Raw genomic sequence first — 22,411 nt, 5'->3', positions numbered from 1 at the left:
TGTATATGAATTGGTTTAAGACTGACTAGCATTGATTGATAGATGCCTTGTTTCCTAAGTCTGGGCAAACACAAAGCTGATGTTGAAACCCTATAAACGGGGAAGTGTATTGATTAATATCAAGAGATTCTAAGGAGTCAGATTTTGTGGAATTTTTTTCCTTACTGAGAAAGGAGAAAGAACTGATGCTCTCTGAGGCATCCTTCTTAGAAACGAATCTGGGGCTCCTTTCAGATAGCGAGGGTTTTGTAGTTCCTGCCCAACACTGGTTGCTGCAGGCCGGAAATCTCAGTCCTCTTGGGTGGCCACATTGGAGTAGAGACCCCGAGAAAGCTCGGGCACTCACTCCCGGCCAGGTGCACCCGCTCTCGCTTGGCGGGGAGCCGGGGTGTGGCTCTGTGTCCTCAGGAAGCCAGCCCTGAATGGGCGCGCTCCCTCCTTCAGCTCCTGCGGCCGCTGCCCATGAGTGTGACTTCCTGTCTTAGCCGGGTGACGTGTAGGCCTCGGGAGGGGCCGGGCAGAGCAGCACGCGGAAAACTGACAGTCAGCTGGATGGCACAGAGGCGTGAACCTGTAGCTCAGGCTGTCTGTCTGCTAGCACTGCACAGTTACTATTTTCAAACCTATTTGCCCAGTTGCTCAGAAGTTTTCCGGCAGGTTGAATGGTCAGGTGCACAGTTTAGTTGACCCATTCCACAGGTGCTGGGGGTCAGGGGACCACAGTGAGGGAAGGAGACGCGGAATTGGAAGCGACTGTGCCATGGGGTCGGCAGGAGAATGAGAATCAGCAGGGACCATAAGGTGTTGCGTTTCATCTTTACATGTGCGCATATTTACCTGTTACGTGAGAGTTATTTCTACACACTTAACAAAGAACTAACTAACTACGTATAATGCTCACATCACAGATATTTCCATTTCCTTGTTTTTCACTAGTCTCTCTTCTACCAGAATTCTGTATCCACGGGGGACCATCACAGAAATCAAAGCAAGAGTGGGGCTGCTGCGTGGGAAGCTTAGAGAGAAGAACATGGCTTTTGGAAAAGCACTTTGAGGACGTGGCAGTGCAGTGGGTTTTGAGAGGTGGGCGAAAGAGGTCAAGGTTGCCGCCTAGGTTTCTGTCTCTAAGCAGCTGGGAGATTTGCTGAGATGAGGAGGTCCAGGCCTGGAAGAAAGTCACAAGTTCTCTTGGTGGCATGCCAGCTTTCAGATGTCTGGGAGTTTCAGGTGGAAAGCTCAGGTGGGCACGTGCATATGTGTGGGTCTAATGCTCAAGAGGAGACGCAGAGAGTGTTTGCAAAGCCTGGAGTCAGAACAGCTGTTAAATGCCGTCTCAGCTGTGGCGAGAGTGGCCTTTTTCAGTCTCTGGGCTCGTGGCCAGAGCTTGGACGGCTCTTCCCCAAACCACGCGTCCCAGACTTCTCTTTTACAGAGTGTCCAAGGCCAACCACTCATGTTGTAGGTGACATCTGATAGTCAAGCCTTGCCCTTGAACCCATTTTGCTTCTCTTCACTTTAGTTCCTGTGATCTAAAACCATAACTGATTCTCTTCCAATTGCCTGTAGTTCCACACTTGGCTCACCTGTCAGAACCCCAGCCCTGGTTAAAACCAATGTTGGCCTACCAAGCAGGCTTTGGCCCGCACTTCTTTCCTGCGGCCACTGTATTTGTGGGAGTCATCAGGCCCCATGCCTGTAATCACGTCGGCTGGAGACCGTGAGGTTCTGACCCAGCCCTGCTGTCTCCTGAGCTCGGGTCTGTACCCAGCTTTATGCTCAGTGGTTCAGCTCGGGAGACTTGCGGATCTCAGGCACGTTCAGAATTAACGGGACTTGATCTTCCCGGAGCCCCGCCCCTTCTGTTTGCCCGCTTGTTCCACCCAAAGCTCGAGTTGTGTCGACTTCCCGCTTTCCCTGCCATCTCGAGCATCACCCAGGTGGCCATGCGTGCCCGGCGCCGGTCTTCCTGCTTCCATTCTCCCCCACACCTTCTCTGCAGGAGCAGAGCCAGCTTGTGAAATAAAAGTCACCAGCCCTAGGTTATCTAGGGCCCGCTCTCTGCCCCCCACCGCCTCGCACCCTGGTCTTCATCTCCAGTAACCGCAGCCCCTCTGGAACTGGATCCCACGCTGACCACTGCTCCTAGCGGTCCAGCTCACTCTGCCGTGTCCCAGATCCAGATATCCTTTGACCACACTGGCACCTTCAGGCCACTCCAGGCAGGCTGTCACTGCCCTGACCCACCAGAGTATGCCACCCCCTGCTGATTCACCTGCTCCCACTTCCCTGACTGCTGAAATTTGCAGGCCGCCATGGGATGAGGTCCTGTCCCTGCCCCTCCAGATCCCACCCTGGTCCTGTCTCCAGTCTCCTGGCTTTGCTTCCTGTCTGTGTGCATCTCACACCGAGGCTCAGGTGGCCCCTGGTATTCTCTAAGACCCTCCGCCGCCTTGCTTCTCCTGGTCTTGGCCATTTCAGTTCAGTGGTAACTCTTACCTCTCAGTACATCCTGTTGATTCTGTTTTCAAAACAAATCTGAAATCTGACTACTTCTCACTCCTTTCTGCTTCTGCACTTGTGCAGCAGTGCCTGGGTCCCATCACCTCTCGCCTGGATTATTTTGTTGGCATCTCACTGGATCTCTCCTGCTCCCTTCATACTGTTCCCAACGTAGCGGCCAGAGTATTCCTGCCAAAATCTATGTCGGATCACAGTATTCCTATTCCAGGCCGCCCCAGGGCTTTGCATCTCACCAGGGTGGACCCAGTTGCGTCCTGTGGCCTGCACCCTCTTGTACCCTTCCCCAGACCTCATCCATCACACATCCTTTGCCCGCTGGCCCCCTCAGGCCACACTCCTCTCTCTGACACACCATGGACTGTGGGCTCACCACCCTCTACCATCCAGATGCTCATGGTTTATAAATAGAAAACTCACATAAATGAAAAGTCACCCAGAGATCACCTGTGATCCCACTACACAGAGAAGAGAGGCATGGCTGGTTTGTCTTCACTGTGCGTTGGTGCGTGTGCCAGCCTGTGTGAGGCCCATATCCTGTGCTCTCCTTTTAAAGACTTCTACACTACAACAGATTGCCTTGTCTTATTTTTTCATGTAGCACTGTGATACAGATTTTCATGTCAGTAAATGGGATGTGCACAGCAGTCTTAGGACATCTGGGTAGCAGACACACTGCAGTGTGCATGGCCGGTTGTGGGGTACTCTACACGCTTCCGTGCTGAACCTCCTTGTTGCTGCGTCTTTGCACAGTTCTTTCATCATTCCTAAAGAATAATTTCTCAAAGGTTGTGGTTTTAAAGTTTTTGATTTCTTATTGCCAAATTGCCTTCAGAAAGGATGTGTCAACTTCCCCTCCCAGGTTGGGATGTGTGAGTGCCTTTATGTCCCCTCCTTTGCCTACTTCAGGTCACATGCGAATATAGCCCTTATATTTTTAATGCCTAACTGTTTACCACATGTTCTAATAAGCCAATTATTGCTTTATCAATTTCTGTTTAAGAAATAAAGCTTGGTACTGCTGAACTGTATACTTTAGAATGGTTGCGATGGTGTATTTTATGTGTATTTTACTATGTTTTTTTAAATAAAAGAAACAAAGCTCTGATAAATACAACATTTGGTGAATGTAGGTGGTATTAAGTGGTGGCTGGACAAGAAATGTTCCTTGGTGTTGGCTGTTATTGCTGTGGTCTTTACTCATTGTTGGCTCTAAAAAGATGTTTGTAATTTTATCATGCAGGCCAAAACACTAAGAAAATTGATTCAACAAACATTTAGACAGTTTGCCAACCTTAATAGAGAAGAAAGTATTTTGAAATTCTTTGAGATCCTCTCCCCAGTGTACAGATTTGATAAAGAATGCTTCAAGTGTGCCCTTGGTGTAAGTATGGGGACTTGGAAATAGGGTGGGACTAGGTGTGATTTCTTTTGCTTTTTCTTATCCATGTATATCTAAATTTCTGATTGAAATCTAATTTGTCACATTTTTAACAACATGAGAATATTTTATCATTTTACAGTGGGAAAAATACAAAAAGAAAATGTGTCAACGTGAGACTAAAACCATCCTTTTTTAATAGCATGCCTAAGATTTTTTTTTTATTCCAGCCCAGCGATTCATTGATTAACTGTTCACTAAGGGCTAGTTTATCTATTCATATAATCTTCCCAAAGAAACCATTGGCTTGAGACCCACTGGAACGAGCGCAGTCTGTCTGTCTCTGCTTAGGCTCAGCAGATGCTGCACCGTGAAGTTGTAAATATTTTGTGTTATTTGGTTATAAAGATCAGTAGCAAGCTAGTGCAGCCCCCCTTTGGTCCTTTAATGTGTCCATGGTTCTTTATCTAAAATATCTTTTTCCTTCTGGTACCTTTGCCGTCACCCGTTTCACCTTCAAGTCAAGCTGGATTATTTCGGTGGAGCTGGCGATTGGCCCCGAAGAAGGGATCAGTTACCTCACAGACAAGGGCTGCAACGTAAGTGCGCTTTGGACAAGTCTTGGGAGCGGCCTGTGTGGAACACACCTCCTTTCGGACCTGATTGTGGACAAAGGGGAATCAAAATAAGGAAATGAGGATCCTCTTGGAAAAGACATCATTCTGCCATTAAAGCTTTCCGTTTCACAGCGTTTATTGCTCAAGGGAATAAGAGGAAGAGACAGCCTAGGTCGAAAGTTTTTGAAATTCTTTAGTCGGGAAGGAAGGGAATCACACAAATGGCACATATGTTGGTGAGATCTGAATGGGGTTGTTACAGTTCATCTGGAGAAGTTTTACATACTAATTTCTTCATTCACTTCTACATCTAATTTAAGTATATTTGTACTTGTATCATGTCCTTTGAAACAGCCTCTTCTGGCTCTTTCCAGGATCAAAAATATCACTAAGAAAAGGGCAGCCACCCCAATAGAGGATGTCCGAATAGTTAAGACGTAAGTGAAGCAACGTTCAGCTCCATAGTCATCAGATAAATGCACAGTGTGATACTGTTACACACCTACCAGAATGGCTGAGGTGAAAGAGATGAGTAATTCCAGGTGTTGGCAGGCATGTGCAACAGCTGGACGTTTCATACACTCTGTGAGGGTATAAAGTGGCACGACCTCTTCAGCAAGCTCTGTGACGTTATCTGTCTTCTCTTTGATTTGTAGTCTCTTGTATTCTCTTGCCAGGTTTTCTTTGTCCTTTCGCATTTAACCCGTGTGGAATTTTGTGTATGGTACAAGGTGGGCCTGCGGTGTGTCCGGAGGATGGGCTCTGGAGTGCGCAGCTGGGGTTCCCAGTGGGTCACCCTCATGCTGGCCGTGTGACTTTGAGTCCATTTCTTCACAGCTGGCTTGTGTTTCCTCGTCAGCAAAATGGCAATAATAATCACAACTACCTAAGGGGTGGTAGGAGAATGAAGTGGGTACTGAGTGTGCAGTGTTGAGATGAAGGCCTTGCACAGAGGAAGCACTTAGGGGATGCTGGCTGCTGTCATTGTCCCCTGTTGTCCTTCTTGTTGGTATCCCAGTGAGCAGCCAGCCGTGTCAGCACAGTAATCGTATCTTTCACCTCTGAACTGAGTGTCTGCCATCTTTGTGATCTAGTTCTGGATCCTCTGTTCTGGTCCAAGGACACAGTTCTCTCTTTCTGTACTGCTTCCATCCAGATGGGACTGCTCTAGTGGGTGCTGCATCCCCGTGTCATCTTTTGTTTGTACACTCTCTGCATGGATCGTTTTTCTTTTGTACACTTTCCTGGCTGTTACTGGCTATTTAATCTTTCAAAACCAAATTTATAGAATTAGCAGAAAATTCTGTTGGGATTCCAACTTGTTTGTTAATTTGTGAAAGGAGATATTAGTTAGTTATCTGTCCAAGAATATCGTATGTCTTTCTATTTGTTCAGGACTTTTTTTTTTTTTTTAATTTACTTATTTATTTATTTATTTTTGGCTGCATTGGGTCTTCTTTGCTGCGTGCAGGCTTTCTCTAGTTGCGGTGAGCGGGGGCTACTCTTCATTGCAGTGTGCGGGTTTCTCATTGTGGTGGCTTGTCTTGTTGCGGAGCATGGGCTGTAGAGCTCAGACTCCGTAGTTGTGGCACACGGGCTTAGTTGCTCCACGGCATGTGGGATCTTCCTGGACCAGGGCTTGAACCCATGTCCCCTGCATTGGCACGGGTGGACTCTTAACTACTGTGCCACCAGAGAAGCCCGTTCAGGACTTCTTTTACGTCCTTCAATAAGATGTCATAGTCTTTTTTGTATAGTTTTTTTTTATGCGGGTGTCTCACTGTTGTGGCTTCTCCCGTTGCAGAGCACAGGCTCCGGACGCGCAGGCTCAGCGGCCATGGCTCACGGGCCCAGCCGCTCCGCGGCATGTGGGATCTTCCCGGACTGGGCCACGAACCCGTGTCTCCTGCATGGGCAGGCAGACTCTCAACCACTGCGCCACCAGGGAAGCCCTCGTATAGATTTTTTGTATTAAGCTAATTCATAAGTATTATAGAGTTTTTGGCCTTATTGGGAAAATTTTTTTTGGCCATTTCCAATTTAAAATTCATACTGTGAGCATAGCAGAATATACTTGATTGTTTATCATATATTCAGCAACCTTGTTCATTTAATAAGTCATTTTTATTAGAATCTTAGATTTTATAGGTATATAATCATGTAATCAGCAAAAAAAAGGAATAGTTTTAACTTTTTTTCTCTAATCTGTGCAGTTCTTTCCTGTTCTCATATTCACAGGCACCTTGAAGATCATGTTTAAAAACGGGTGGTAGAGGATATCCCTATCTTGTTTTAGGTTTTAATTTATCAGTTAAAAGTATGTCGGGCTTCCCTGGTGGCACAGTGGTTGAGAATCCGCCTGCCAATGCAGGGGACATGGGTTCGTGCCCCAGTCCAGGAAGATCCCACATGCCGCAGAGCGGCTGGGCCCGTGAGCCATGGCCGCTGAGCCTGCGTGTCCGGAGCCTGTGCTCTGCAACGGGAGAGGCCACAACAGTGAGAGGCCCACATACCGCAAAAAAAAAAAAAAAAAAAAATGTGTGTCATCATTCAGGATAATTTCTGATGTTGGGTTTTAGTAATGTATCTTTTAAAAGAAATACATTTATTTATTTGGTTGTGTGGGGTCTTAGTTGCAGCACATGGGCTCCTTAGTTGCAGCATGTGAACTCTTAGTTGCAGCATGCGTGTGGGATCTAGTTCCCTGACCAGGGATCGAACCCGAGCCCCCTGCATTGGGGGTGCAGAGTGTTATCCACTGCGCCACCAGTAAAGTCCCTTTAGTGAAGTATCTTTCATGTTTTTAAATTATGCCTTTCTTTGCTTAGCGTTTTTATTAGGAGTGGCTACTAAATTTAACTGAAGGCTTTTTCAGCCCTAATGATATGATCCTGGTGTTTTCTCTTTTAATTTGTTATTAGTGTATATTATCTTGATTAGCTGTGCTGATATTGAGCCATTTAATAGCTCCTACTGGTTATGCTATATTATTCTTTGGAAATAGTGATTTATTATATTTGCTAATATATAGAATTTTTGCAGCTATTTATAAGTGAAATCAGTCTGGTCTTTTTATTTTAGCTCTACGAGGACATGATATTAGAAGTTACACTAATTTTATCAGGCGAATTAGGGGGCTTTTCATCATTTTGTGGCCTGAAATATTTTAAGTCAAGGTAGAGTTGTGTGTTCTGTGAAGGCGGATAGAATCAATCTATGTAACCACATAGTGCCTTTTTCAATGGTGGGTGTTTAACCATTTTTTCAACCTCTCCAGTAGTAATAGATCTATTCAGGTTTTCCAGTTCTTGTGTCAGTTTTGGTAATTCATACTGTTAGCGTTCTCATCTGCTTTTCTACATTTTTAAATTGTTGCCATGGAGTTGCATCTCGTGCTACCCTTACGATCTTTCCAGTAACTTTATTTCTATATCCTTTCTCAGTCCTAAGCTTGTCTGTTTGGATTTGTCTCTTCTTTTCAGATTTGCAAAGGATTTATTTCAGCTGCTTTTGAAGGACAGGCTTAGCGGGTAGGGTTATAGCATTAATCTATTTGTCTTCATTAATTTCAGTATTTATCTTCACAGATTTCCTTTTCCTAATATCTTTTGCTTATTTTTATTCTTTTCTTCTGCTGTTCCCTTTAAGTACTTCTTTAAAATTTGTTCTTTTTATGTGGCCGACCTTGAGGGATAATGTCAGAATGAGGCAGAAAAACAATGGGTTAAAAGAAGGAATAAAAAATAAGTTAAATACAATAATTTCCATAACTCAACTTTCTTTTTGTGCTTTGGAAATTTTTTTAAATTGTAAGATGCCAGTAATGGGAATATTTTAATATAACCATTTACTGAAACTAATTGAGATATTTCTCATTTCATGTGTCACCACTGACTTAATGATATTTGGTTCCCAGTGTGTTAGGAGGAGCCTCAGGCCTCCTCTATGACAGTGTATGTACCTTGTGCCAGCAGCGCAAACGTCAGACTAGCATCGCCCTCGGTGATGTCCTTTTCCAAAATGGTGAGCAGCTCATAGTAACATTCCAAAGACAAGCAAGTGTAATATTCCCTGAAATACACCTAAGTTGCATTCCTGGAAAATTCCATGCAGAGCATACTTTGTGTTTTAAAATAGATGAGGGTTCTAGAATCAGATTTTTCGCCAGCATGAATAAATACCAGGATATCTGAAAGCCATTCAGGACACAAGACAGTTTTTCACCATGTGGGAATTTCCTGCACATTATATGGCCTCTCACAGCCCTGGTCCTCATTCATGTTCCTCATTCTTTGGTCAGCTGAAAACTGACCAAAGGGAATGGCCCTGCCCCAGTGAGACCAGAGCACATCCCATCAAGACGAGGTCCTGGTGGGGAATTAGGTCAGAGAGGCAGGCAGAGGTCAGATCATGTGGGTGTTTGATTCCTTTGGGCTAGCATTGTACCGTTTTTACAGGGAACTTAATAGGACCAGATTTACATTTTAGAATACCTCCCTGGCTTCTGGGGGCTGTCTGTTTAGAGGACGAACACGGATGAAGGGACACTGGCTGGGAAACAATTTCAGGACGAATTCTGAGCACCGTGCAAGACAGTGGCTTGTACTGGAGTGGTGGCCGTGGGGATGGAGGGAAAACACATGGATTCTGGGTGTTGGGAGCTGGGCTGGATGTGGGGTAAGGGAAGGAGGGGAGTCAGTAATCATGCCTTCATATTTCCACTCAGGAACCAGGTTGAATGGTGATGCTTTTGTTGAAGTGAGGAAGACTGGAGGGGGAAGGTGTTTTGGGGGGGGGTCCCCGTGACTGTGCTGGGTGTGCCGTCAGTCTCTCCAGTGTCCACGCGAGGATGTCACGTAGGGAGTGGGATACTTGAGTCTGAGCTCAGGACTGGAGATGGTACTTGTGCCACAGGACTGGCTGGTGTTCACCGGGCAGGCCGTGCACAGCTGGTGAGAAGGACGGGGCCCAGCACAGACCCCTGTAGCACCTGAACGTTTGTGGGTTGAGTAGGGGAGAAGCCAGGAAATGGAAAGAGAGCCACGGAGGGAGGAGGAAAGCCCATGAGGGCAGAGGCCAAGAGAGGGCCAGGCGTGGGGGCCGTGCTGTGTGCTGCCCAGGGGATGGAGGACTGCCCGTGGGTATCCGTGCGGGGGGCCTGACAGCAGTGCCTGAGAGCAGTGCTGCAGAGACGCTTCCCTGTGAAGGGGCGTGGGGTAGGAGTCCCCTTCTGAACCGTAATTCCGGCTCAGTCCCAGTGGCATAATCTGTGCTGAGTGGGGCACTTGGCAGGGAGGGGCTGATACCTGTGATGTTCTAAGAGAAAGAGGTCCTAACGAGGCCGATTGTTTTGGATAAACCTATAGGAATCGTCTCACGCGAACCGGTCGTTGTCATGAAATGGGAGAGGATGAAAGACGGATGGGCATGTTTTGTCTGCATAAGAAAAAAGAGTTTACTCCTCTTGGGAAAATGAACAGTGTCTCTCTTGGCCTGTCTGTGTGGGAAGGGCCCTTTGGATACCCAGCGTCTCCCTAGCACTGTTACACTCTGGAACTTCAGAACGTTTCAGAGACTTGTTCTAGCTCAGGGTGCATTGAGAGTGGGAACAGGTCCCTCTCTCTGTGAGAAGTGGAGCAGAATGTTCCCTTAGGCCAAGAATTTCACACGGTTCCCCCCAGGCCAGAGGGTGAGTCAGGTCGGGGACTCCCTTCTTCCTTTCTCTGTCATGTGTCGTGTGGGACTGGTGACCACTTGTGCAGCTCCTGAGGATGGAGTGCCCCTCGGCCGTCAGGAGCACAGAGAGCAGACACATCCCTGACCGTGAAGTGAGCAGGTGGCCCTAGCAGGTCCATGACTGCTCCTCAGAGGGAGAATGGCCCCCCAGGCAACATGGACAGTTGGTTTCCTCAGACATCCCGTCTAGGGAGGTGTCCTCAGGAGGATGAGGTGGGCTTGGGACCGTGAGGACTGCACAGAATAGTTCACGTGAGTCTTGCATCTGTGGTCCAGAGCGTTTGCCTTTTCTTCCCAAAGCCCACACACCTGGCCGACTTCAATCAAGTGCAGACCATTCAGTATTCAAACAGCGAAGACAAGGACAGGAAAGGGACGCTGCAGCTGAAGATTGCAGGAGCGCCTGAGGTAAGGAGGGCTCACGTGCGTCACGATGGGAAGACGAAAATAAAGCGCTGTTGTAGAAATGATGATTGTTTCTGGTTGCAGGTGAAGTATTCGTGGGTCATCAGAATCACAGCTTTTTCTAATGTAATAAGCGTTACATTATGAATAATAATGATTAAATGCCCTCAAGAATAGAAAACAGGTTTAAAAATTAATGGAGCCTTATTGTGGAGATGCTGGGAGATTATCATGAATTACCAAGGAAATCAGCCTCTTAGAATTATAAATTCTGTAAACTATGTTACAGTGTTATTTCCCAGACTGTGCAGTATGTGACATTCTATGGGGGGTAATAATTAGGAAAATAACCGCGGCAGCAGCTGGTACTTTGTGCCACATATGTCCCCACTGTCCGACACTTAACACAGAAGCCAAGGGCAACACACGGCATCCTCAGAACCCAGTGGAAGAGGCACTTTGAGATACTTTGGTTACCCCCAGTCTGTAGGTGAGGGAACCAAGCACAGGATGGTGGCCACGGTCCTAGTAGGCGGTAGACATGGAGTTCATCCCAGACAGTCTGGACCCGGAGCCTCTTCTTAATCAGCACGTGGTGTGGAAAGTAAAGGCAGGCCTGGCACGAGAAATGAACATTTGGCAAACACTGCATAAGGTGACCTTTCTGAAAGACGGGCAGAGAATACTCACATACCCAAGAGTCTGCACCACCTGGCGACACACGCAGGCTTACTCGTGGGTGAAGCCCGTTCTGGGGGCTCACCTGGCCCCACTCGCACACCTGGGCTCTGCTCTGCTGCGGCCCCTGCGGGGATGGTTTGTTTTCGGTGCTCCTCACGCCTTCTTGCTCCTGCTGCCTTGGGATCGCGGCATTTCTAGGCTCCAGGCAGTGGATTCTCAGAACTAAACAAATGATACCATGAAATATTGAAACCGTATTGCAAATTGAAATTTCCTGAAAATATCTCAGTAATTTCTTGTTTGCACCATGATTTTCAGCTGTCCTCCTTTCTGTTTGCTACCCTCAAATAATATTTAGGATACTGCAGGTGAGATAAGTTGTCCCTTTGGAAGGAGGTTATGTAGACTACATGAGTTAGGACATACTTGTGTTTGAAAGTAAAATACAGCTTTGATGATCTCCTGGATAACATTTAATGATAGGTTTTTAGGAAATTTATCATAATTGCATGTTTAACTTGAAAAGTGTGGTTTCTAAGCTCTGGAGCAGAACATGCTGTGCGTGCTCAAAATAATGACATTCCACTAATTTTCTTTAATGTCAGAAAAATTACGATGGATGGTTGATAAAAATTTACTCCACATTTTTCTCTAGTTTCTAAAATAAGCTTTACTTCAGCTTACTAATTTTCTAAATTCTTTTCTTAATTAGAGCGTGCCTATGGGACCAGACATTCTGAAAGGAAGTGTTTTTTCACCTCTTTTTGTTCTAGAAAGGGAGTCTCGGTTTAAGTGATTTTTCTTTTTTTGCCTGGGTTTGCCTTCTGTCACATATTCTAGGAATAACATCCTTAAATATCAAACTTCCTTTTTCACTCAAACCTTATGACAGATCTTGTTTCGCTCCCACTCTGTGTTCAAGTGTATCTAGAGATCTGATGTCATAGTGCAGCTGTCCCTTTGATTACTGGAAAGAACAATAACAGCTCTCTCTGGGTCTTCTCCCCTGTCCAGCCTCTGACGGTGACAGCACCGTCCCTGACCATTGCCGAGAACATGGCCGACCTGATAGATGGGTACTGCCGGCTGGTGCACGGGGCCACGCAGTCTTTCATCATCAGGCCTCAGAAAGGTGAGCTCTCCTTCTGTTCCAGCGCTCCCTCTGAATCGTTAGCCGAGCTCACCCCACAGCCTGTAGTCCTTTTAGATTGCTCTGTGAAAGTGAAGAGTGGATGAATAATTCAGCCCAGTGGATCTGTATTCTTGCTTTCCTAGGGAAGTGATCCAGCTCACAGCCTAAGAGCTGGGTTTGGACAGAGCTTAAAGGAAACATTGTGTTTAGACCCTTTTGTTTTGAGCAACATACTTAATGTATTTTCTAGGTTACCATTAGCATTTTTAAATAAACTTTTGGGATTATGTTCTGGGTCTTTTTTTTTTTTAAGTCTCTTGTAACTCATGATAAATAAAGTCTCTTTCCTATTTTTTCTCATAGATCTCAAAAGCTTAGAGTAGTAGTTCTAAGCATGATGTGATGAACCTTAGAAACACGACTGTGTCTCTTTAGCCTTTCACAAGGCAGTAAGATGGGGTGTTTCAGAGGATTTGGATTGCTGAAATAAAGCAGGAAAAAACTGGACTTTGGAATTGTATTGACCTGTGGGTTCAAATCATGAGTGCATGCCGCCTGCAAAGTACTTAACTTTCTGTGCCTCAGTTCCGTCCCACAAGACACGAAGAGTGGTCCCTGTCTTGTGTAGTCGTGGGGGGACGGCCTCGTGTGTAGGTGGCTTGGGGCCGTTCTGGCACGTACAGCGTCAGAAACTTCAGTGTTGCTGTCATTGCAACGCTGCTGCTAGTTTCAGTGTGATCTTGACACACTGGATGAGCCTTGGCTTGGAGATTCCTCGTCCATAACGGAAGAATGGTACCTACTTTGTAGCGTGGTAGGGGGGTCCACAGTAGTCCCCATCAAGCAGGCAGCCAGCTCTGTGGCAGGTGGACACAGGATCCCTGCCAGCACTCCCCTCTGTGGGTAGGACGATCCCTGGAGGGAGTTGGGGACGACTGAGCAGTGAGCGAATGGGGAAGCGTATGTGGAGACACACAAGGGAAGCAGATGACAAAGCCCTGAGCCCCAAGTGTAGACACAGTAGAGGGCCTTGCCTGCCCAGCAGTCGAGTTCTCTGTGCTGACAGCAGGTGGAGGGCGTTGAGGGAGGGTGTGAAGCAGAGGTATCATTGGAAGCTTTGTTTAAAAGTTAGTGTCAGGGTGTTGTGCTCTGAAAATGGTATCCATAAAGCCATGAACCGAAAGGCCAGTGAGTGCATGGATTCCAGGATGTGGCTAATCTAGCAAAATGTTTTCCCACTATGATCAGACCAATAAAGCCTCTCCATTTATTTTTTTCCTAAAATATAGTGTGTATTTGTCATAGCTTTTTTTATGTAATGAAGTTGCTTTTAGAAATATCTAAAGGCTACTCTCAGTTAAAATTTTTGCATCCATGAGCTTTGAGTTTTCATATTGTGCTTTAAATGGGGGTATGTACCTTGCAAACATTATTTAAATGTTTTGGGACAGTTGCTTCATATAAAGATAGTATTCTATGAAAAATGTTAAATGTGCCGTATCGCCTATCTTCTTTTTAGTGAATAATTTTTTAATTTCATCCTGATTTACCAAAATGTTCTTCATTAATTTGTTGGTACACAAAAAAATAACATTCAGACATTAGGCATTAAATGTTTGAAGCTTTAACATCTTCCTGTGTTGGTTTTTAAATGGCTTTTTTTCCCCTCTAGGGAGAAACATTTTGATATCAAATCTCATGAAATGAGATGCATTAAATTCTTCATTCATATGAAAACAGCATAAATGAAAATGCTTTTCATAAAAACCTAGTAGGGCATTGGTTGTTACCAATTTTATGTTGTCTTTATAGAATTAATTATTGAGTCTGATAATTTATTTACTTTATTCTAAATCACAGCATATGTACTTATTACGTGACTGTTTTATAATAGATACCTAAAGTGAGGTTATATTGCCTAATTGAAATAATATTTTAAGTCAGATGTTTTAATGGATTATAGTCAGAAATACGTGGACAAGAGCACATGTGCATTTTTTAATTTAGTTTTTTTTAAAATTTCAAATAAATGTGAAACATGTTTCCACAACTCTAATGTGCCATTTTCCTGGTATGTACTTTAAGTAACGATTATGTACGTACCCATTTGTCCTCTCTAGACTATAAACTACTTAATGGTAAGGAGCCATGTACACGTTTGCGAGTGTTAACAGTTATAGTGACGTGTAGGTTCTACACCTGAGGTCTGATGTGCCCAGATGCACTTTGTTAACTCTGTGATCCACCATAATTGCTTTGAATTTAGCAAGTGCTTTTAAAGGTGGTATCATTGGGGCAGAAAACTAAGAGTCACAAGTCCGATGCCCTGAACCAGGTTCCAGCAGAGTCGCTGTGTGACCTTGGCCCTTATCGTGGGGCGTTATCTGACCTTTCCTTAAAGCAAGAAAGCTCAGTAGCAATTTTTCGATCTTAGTAAAATTCTCCTCAGAGGAAAGAATTGTGGGAATCAGGGTCATGATTTCATCGTTCTCAAGGAGGGTTTCTGTACGGAGGATGATGGTAAATACTGCACATTGTGAGGGTGGGGCTGCTCCCAAGCCTGACACAAAACCCGGAAGGCACAGAGAGCAAATCTGTCGAGTTCGTCAGTATATAAGTACAAAAGTGCTTCCACTAGTAAAAGAAACGCTTTTTAAAGCCGTGACACAGAAGGGGAAACATCTGTAATACATGCAATGAAGAATTAAAATCTCTTATTTTTCAAGTGTTCTTCTAGCTCATTGAATAAGAGGGTAAAAATGGGCACCTGTAGAAGAACGGACATACACTGTCCGGTAAGCTTATGGACACAGACAGTGACAGATAGCATTCTGTGTCTGTTAACCTGTTGTTAGATGGGTGGAAAGACGGTGATACCCATTCTTGGTGGGGCTGTTGCAAGGTGCCCTCCACACTCCACTGTGTCGGCATGAGTTGGGACAGTGCTTTCGGTTGCTCCTGGTACTGCCGGCCCCCCCGGAAACAGCCGCGCAGGACCACTGATGCGGCGCCCCTGCCGCACTGTCTTCGGTAGCACAAAATGTGGAGCGACCCCGGTGTCTACGGGGGTGGAGCTAGTAGCTAATAAATAAGGGAGTGCGAGATGCCGTGCAGCTATTTGAAAAGACGAGCTGGCCCGATTTCCGTGCTGAAACCTACATGCGCGTGTGTGTGTATAGCCAAACCTGTGTGTGTTTCTAAGCATACAAGGAGTCTGGTAGTCTGGAAAGTTAAATGTGGACAGTGAATACCCCTACGGAAGGTGGGATTGTATGTGAAGGTGGGGGGTGGGGGGCTTCAACTTGTCTACATTATAGACCTTTATGATTTAGATTTGTTACAGTGAATCTGTATTGATTATTTAATTAAAAACAATAGATAAAAATGTTTATTCAAAAATTAAAAGCCTCAGTTCTAAAAATGAAAATAAAAATGTGGTTTAGTACAAAGATGCATCCTTAATCCTAAGGAACTTATGCTGAGAAATAAGAGGCCACATGAATGCCGTGAGAAAGCATATGTTACTAATTCAACTTATAAATTTAAAGCAGTGTCAACAGTTAGCTCCTAGCATTGGGCATTTTAGTTGGTGAGCGCTTAGGGATTTTTATAATGCTGCTGCTTATCGCGTCTGTTGCCATTTCTCTCAATGTTCTGCTACGTTCTTGTTTCCTGAAAATTGACTCTCTTACGCTCCTTCAGTTGTTAATCGCCTCATTTTCAGCCTTCTTCCTACTCCTGCCCAGCTTCTTATAAAGTCTGTATTAACCAAATAGTTCATAATCTGGTTCCTTTTTCTCTCCAAGGAAGTAGAAATTTCAGCAGAGAGTAAAACAGCTAGAAATCACACTGACATGTCATTTGAAAGCCCATATGATTAATTGACAGTGTTGAGTGTGGGTAAGGTGGTGGTGGTAGCATCCATGGGGTAATAAACTAATGATAGGATTTTCCAGTTATTCTAAGTTTGGTCTTCATGGTATAACGTGGTTATTTTGCTTGAAATTTGGATGTCAGAAAGTCACAGTGAGGAAATTTGGATGAAGTTTCTGCAGTGTATTGGGTATTATGCAGTGGCTGTGAGTGCCGGGTCCTCTGCCAGTGTTGGGGGTGGCCTGTGGGCGGGTCAAGTCTGACCTTCTAAGTTGTCTGATACGTGGGAAGCGCTCTGCTAATGCAGCAGAAGCACAGGAAGGCCACCCAGAGCCACTTGTGTTCCAGGAAGGGCTCCTTTGAGGAGGTTGAGCTTGAATTGAGCTTTGAAAGATTGAGGGATGATGCTTCCACCAGAAGGCAGAGAACCTTTCAAGAGACGGAGTGTATGAAGGCATCACGCTGTGTTCAGGGCCATACGGGACCGGGACTGGGGGATAGGAGGAGGGACAGGAGACCTGGACAAGGGTACTCCGTGGCCTGGGGAGCGAGGGGACTGGTGGGATGGGTTTACCACCAGATTCATCCAGATAAAAGAGATTAAACCAGGGGGCTCCATGCTTCCTGGTTCACTAATGAAGGGGAGGGAGCACATCTCCCCAGCCACTGAGCAGAGCTTCCCTGTGATGCGCTGGCCAGAGCCCAACCGTGACGGGGGAGTCTGCCACCGTCATGGGGGCCTCAGCACCTCCCGAAGTCGAGTCCACAGGACACTTCAGGCCACGCCTCTGAGGCTGCTGGGCCCCTTGGCTGCCCCTGTTCCTCCAGGAACACAACCTGTGGGTTTGTTTCCTTTGGATTTCTGTGTGTCCTGCACAGGTTTGTTTTTTGTTTTTTAAAGAAGATGTTGGGGGTAGGAGTTTATTAATTTATTTATTTTTGCTGTGTTGGGTCTTCGTTTCTGTGCGAGGGCTTTCTCTAGTTGTGGCAAGCGGGGGCCACTCTTCGTCGCGGTGCGTGGGCCTCTCTTGTTGCGGAGCACAGTCCTGCACAGGTTTTGGTGTTGCCGCAGGACGTTCGGTCTTTGGTAAAGAATGTTGGCTTTGATTATGAGAAAATCTTCATCTTCTAGAGTCTCCTGGGAAGAATATCTTTCATCAGTTTATCCCTTAGCATTTGGTTTTGATTGGCAATACCTTTTATATAGTCTGCACCTGCAGGCAGTGTGTATTTGTCACAAATACTAAAAATAAAGCCATGGAAACCTAAGATAGATAGGCAGTATGCCAACCTCATTTTAAAGTGTTATTGCTAAAATTCTGAAATAAGACTCATCTTCTTTCTCTGATTTCTATACATAATCTTTTCAAAAGGAAAGAAGGAATCTCATCTCTCTCTTTCTGTTTTTTCCCCAGAAGGTGAACGGGCTTTGCCATCGATACCAAAGTAAGTACTGCTTTGTGTGTCTTGTGATTCCTGTGCATTAGAAACTGGGAGGAACTCACTATGCTTTACTATCCATTTGCCTGAGTAATCAAATTTCTACGTATATGATTAGGAAACTAGAAAACAAATGTTTCCAGAAAGAAATCAAATCAATCTTAAATCATGTAGTTAGGTTTAATCAAAAGTGTACAATGAATTTTCCCTTTAAGTTCAGCAGGGAGCTCAAGAATAGCAGTGAGATCGTATGAGGGAGGTCTGTTGTCAAACAGTCACTTTATAGTTAGTGACAATATTTATAAGAACCTGAAAATAGATACATTCTGGCTATTTTACAAGTGAGAAAATTAAAGATATGTAATTTATGTTAATTTTTAAATTTGTTTATGTCATGAATTTCATAGTAGATGTTTCAATCTGTACAAGGAAAAGAATGCCAAAGCTTCTCTGTTCTCAGCCATTGTGCTAGGAATTGGGGACCAAGTGAAAGTTACAATCTAGACATTCAGATATACAGGCAAATAAACAATTACAGCTGTGTGCTGAGCATTCAGAGAGAGATTTGAAGAGAACCCTAGGCACCTGCAGAGAATACAGCACCTGAGACGCCACTGCATATAGGGACAGAGAGGGTGAAACCTGGGCGTCACCTCTGTTCTGTCACTCTCTCTCCTCTATCACCGGTCTGCCGCCAGTTCCTTCCTTTCTGCTTCCTAACTATCAGATCCATCCACTTGACATTCCCACCATCCCTCCCCGGTTTTTAGCTGTTATCACCTGTCTGGGCTCCTCCAGTAGACTCCTGTGTCGAGGTCCCCAAGACTGCCCCATTCAGTGATTCTCTGGAAAGAACTCCCAGGACTCAGCACGTAACCGTACTCTCAGCTGTGAGGTATGGCTGCCAGGGAACGCAGAGCAAAACTGGCCAGGCCGAGAGCAATGGCATGAAGTCCCGAGGGAGCCAGGGGCAGGCTCCCAAGAGCCCTCTCTCAGGGACTCAGCTACGGCGCACCTGATCCTCGGGAATGAGTTGTGATGCCGTGGAGTGTTGTCTACCAGGGAAGCTAGTTAGAGACTCGGTGCCCCAGCTTTTATGGGGGCCTGGTCACGTATGCACACTTCGCTTGGCGTGTACCCAAATTCCAGACTCCCAGAAGGAAGGCAAGAGTTCAGCACGAACCATATTACTTGTACAAACAGTCTAAGGACAGTGAACCACACTTACTAGTTAGGGGTTGGTGGGAGCCCTCCTAAACACCAGCCAAGGGCCCAGCTCAAAGGACAGCAGCCTCAGGTCTTCTGGGTTCCCATTTTCCTGCACTCCTCCTACCCATCTTTGCCTGTCCCATGTTGCCTACCGTCCCGTCCATTCTCTACAACAGCAGAAGGGACCTTTCCTCTCGAACCCCTTGCGTGACCGCTGCTGCTCTTAGAGTCAGGCCCACATCCTTCAGCCAGCCGGCGGGAGGCTGCACGACGGTCCCTGCCGGCTCCTCCAGCCTCACCTCCCGTTCCTCGTGCTCACTCTTCATTCACATTGAACTGCCTTCAGTTCCTGGAGTCCGTCCTTCCCTCCGGCCTTGTCCTCAGCAGGGGCCTGCTCAAATCTTATCCTGCATCCCTGCCTCTGGAAACCTCCCACCACCCCAGTCCCAGGAGCAGCCCTGTGTGTTTTCCTGTAACTTATCTCACATTAAATAGTTACCTCTCTGCTGCTCACACCCTGTGGCCTCGTTGACGGCCAGGGTCACGTGACGTGGTAGACCCGACCCTGGGCCGTATCTGGCACACAGGAGGTACACAGCAGCTGGGCAGGCGAGTGGAGGGGTGGGCGAGACCAGCTTTCTCTTAGCTTTTAGGCCTTGTGTTTCACAAACTCAACAGTATTTAATAGATATTTGTTAATGTCCCATATCAGGCAAGGAACTAATGCTCAGAGTATCTTCAATTGTGGGAAGTCTTAAGAGGTGACTTTGAGGATCAAAACACACTGGAATCATAAACACAGATAAAAAAGTCAGGAAGGAGGGAGTCGGTTAGAAGTGCTAGCAAATCCTAGAAAAACTGAACAAATAAAGCAAACTTTAAAAGAGCAGAATTTCCACAAATCATAGAGCAGCAGACCTGTTACTGCCACTGATCAGAGAAGTGCAGATATCCCTGCAGTTGTAAGTTGGTTTGAAGTAGCATCCCAACCCGCAGCCCAGGAAGACCCTGGTGTCCTATCAGCAGGATACAGGGGCAGATGATGTAACCTGCTTATTATGAATGTGTGCACCTGGGACCTCCTGATAAATGTAGTTCAGAGATGGTGAGAATAAGTCGTGGAGCTGCAATAGAAGAGGAACTGGTGATTTGTTAGAAAACAACTTTGGTTAAACTTTTATAATAAAGATACCATTTCACATATTTAGAGAATTCCATAAAAGGAACTCAGGGCTATGGCTTTGTGCTGTAACCCTTAGTTATAGAGGTTATGCAGTTGCATATTGAATATTGCTAGTTCTCAATGGGGATATACTATTTTAAGCTCCAGTATTACCTAATATAAATTCTATATACTAGGAAAAATTCTTATTTAGTACTTCTAGAGTAAAGGCTTATGTAGCAGGAGAAGTTTTCTTTTATAAAAAGAGCAAAGTGACTTTGACATCTAAAGACTATAGGGTTCTGGGCTTCCCTGGTGGCACAGTGGTTAAGAATCTGCCTGCCAATGCAGGCGACACGGGTTGGAGCCCCGGTCCGGGAAGATCCCACATGCCGCGGAACACTTAAGCCCATGCGCCACAACTACTGAGCCTGTGCTCTAGAGCCCACGAGCCACAACTACTGAGCCCATGTGCCACAACTACTGAAGCCCACACACCTAGAGCCCGTGCTGCACAATAAAAGAAGCCACCACAATGAGAAGCCTGTGCACCGCAGCAAAGAGTAGCCCCTGCTCACCGCAACTAGAGAAAGCTGTGCACAGCAACGAAAAACCAAAGCAGCCAAAAATAAATAAATTGATTTTAAAATAAATTAATTAATTAAAGAAATGCAACAAAAATATTTTAAAAAATAAATAAAGACTATAGGGTTCCTTTTTTCTCTGCTTTACGCTTTTCCAAAAATTTTAAACTGAACTATACTTGGATTTTTTTAAAATGTCACTGAAACCTTTGGCCAAAATGTTATTTTATGTGGGTGTGTATGTAAAACACTAACGTTGTCGAGCCGTTTCATGAAACAAATAACCGGATGCGTTAAGCTTACCTTGTCTCAGTCTGTAAATAATAACACTGTATGTCCATGTGCTGCCTGCTCTTGGACATGCTCGAAAGTGAAGCAGAGCCAGTCGTGGAACAGTGTTTCACATTCGCATCTCAGTCCCAGGCATCGTTCCCTCTGTGGTATAACTTCGGCCACTCCCTTGCAGCCCAGCATCTAAATTAAAGTTAATCTAAGCCGCGTACACCACATTCAGTCATGTTATAGTTCAGCGTTCCTTCACTTCTCTGTCTTAATTTCTGGTCTTTAAAACATTAAGGCAGTCTGGTGACTTTAAGGGCCTGAGGTGGTAGAATCCAGTGTTTTACAAAATCACCCCTCTAGACTGTGCAGTGTCCCTGGGAAATGGCACAGTCGTCCTGATTCTGGGCAGCTCACGGTTTGAATGAATGCTGGCGGTGTGGTCTGAAGAGCATGGCACTCACGGCTTTGCACCTCTGTTCCAGGCTGGCCAACAGCGAGAAGCAGGGCGTTCGGACCCACGCCGTCTCTGTGTCAGGTAAGAGGCCACACGGGCGTCAGGCAGAGGGGCCCACCACGGTGGTAGGAAATCACCATGTGTTAGACATCTGCTCATTTTTATTAGGATCACTTCTTTTTAGAATAGCTTACAAAAATTAAACATTAAAATTGTTAATAATTTTAAAAATTTGCATAATTTTACCATCATGAAATAGGTTTAAATATAGCTCACTGATTTTTTTAATATGAGACATACGTGTATAATACTAGATTACTCACAGGATTGTATAGAATTCCAAGTTATTTTTCAGTTTTAATTCCATGTTAATTGTATTTAGAGTGAAAATTTTTACTTTTGAAACTGCAATTGTAACTTATCTTTGTAATGCAGCAGAAATTAACATAATATACTTTGTATATTTATTATTTTTTGAAGTTCAGGAAATGTGAAACTTTTTTAAACAGCTTTTGTCTTTAACAATTAACATAAAACAGTGTTTGAATATTGTTTTTTTAAAAATATAGTTAAGATGTTGACATAAGCATTATCTTAACTATTTGCTGGTGTGATGAGTGTGGTGTGCTTTCCTTGGTATGTTTTCAAAGTACATGTGCCTTTTTTCCCCATTTAAAAATGTGAAAAATAGAGGAAAGGTGGGGAAAAAGCAAAAAGCATCTTCTGTGGACCCAGGTGTGGTATCTTAAAATATTGATACATATACTATACGTGTATATTTATACATGTATGTGTATACATGTATATCCATACACACACATATATGTTCTTATGTGTGTCACATTTCTAAAATATAGCTTCCTAAAACTCTAGTATCTGACAGTCTGACTTAGAAGAAATCTAATTCCTGTTAGTTTAATTTACCTTGAGTTAATTTT

General features: G+C 45.0%; 1 protein-coding gene across 9 annotated transcripts in view; it reads left to right on the top strand.

Moving 5' to 3' along the window:
* PTK2 (protein tyrosine kinase 2) overlaps window positions 1-22,411 on the top strand; it is a 252,711-nt gene that overhangs the window by 140,994 nt on the left and 89,306 nt on the right. For all 9 annotated transcript variants that reach the window (XM_059995248.1, XM_059995242.1, XM_059995249.1 and 6 more), the window contains 6 exons: window positions 3,761-3,901; window positions 4,420-4,497; window positions 10,552-10,659; window positions 12,352-12,469; window positions 17,758-17,788; window positions 21,502-21,554. In XM_059995248.1, the coding sequence (XP_059851231.1) occupies window positions 3,761-3,901; window positions 4,420-4,497; window positions 10,552-10,659; window positions 12,352-12,469; window positions 17,758-17,788; window positions 21,502-21,554 (529 nt within the window). The remainder of the gene's footprint in view (window positions 1-3,760; window positions 3,902-4,419; window positions 4,498-10,551; window positions 10,660-12,351; window positions 12,470-17,757; window positions 17,789-21,501; window positions 21,555-22,411) is intronic.

The sequence above is a fragment of the Delphinus delphis genome, chromosome 17 (genome assembly GCF_949987515.2).
Source record: "Delphinus delphis chromosome 17, mDelDel1.2, whole genome shotgun sequence".
NCBI classification, from domain to species: Eukaryota; Metazoa; Chordata; class Mammalia; order Artiodactyla; family Delphinidae; genus Delphinus; species Delphinus delphis.
Note: the sequence above shows the minus strand (reverse complement) of the source record. Positions and strands in the feature narration are given on the sequence as shown.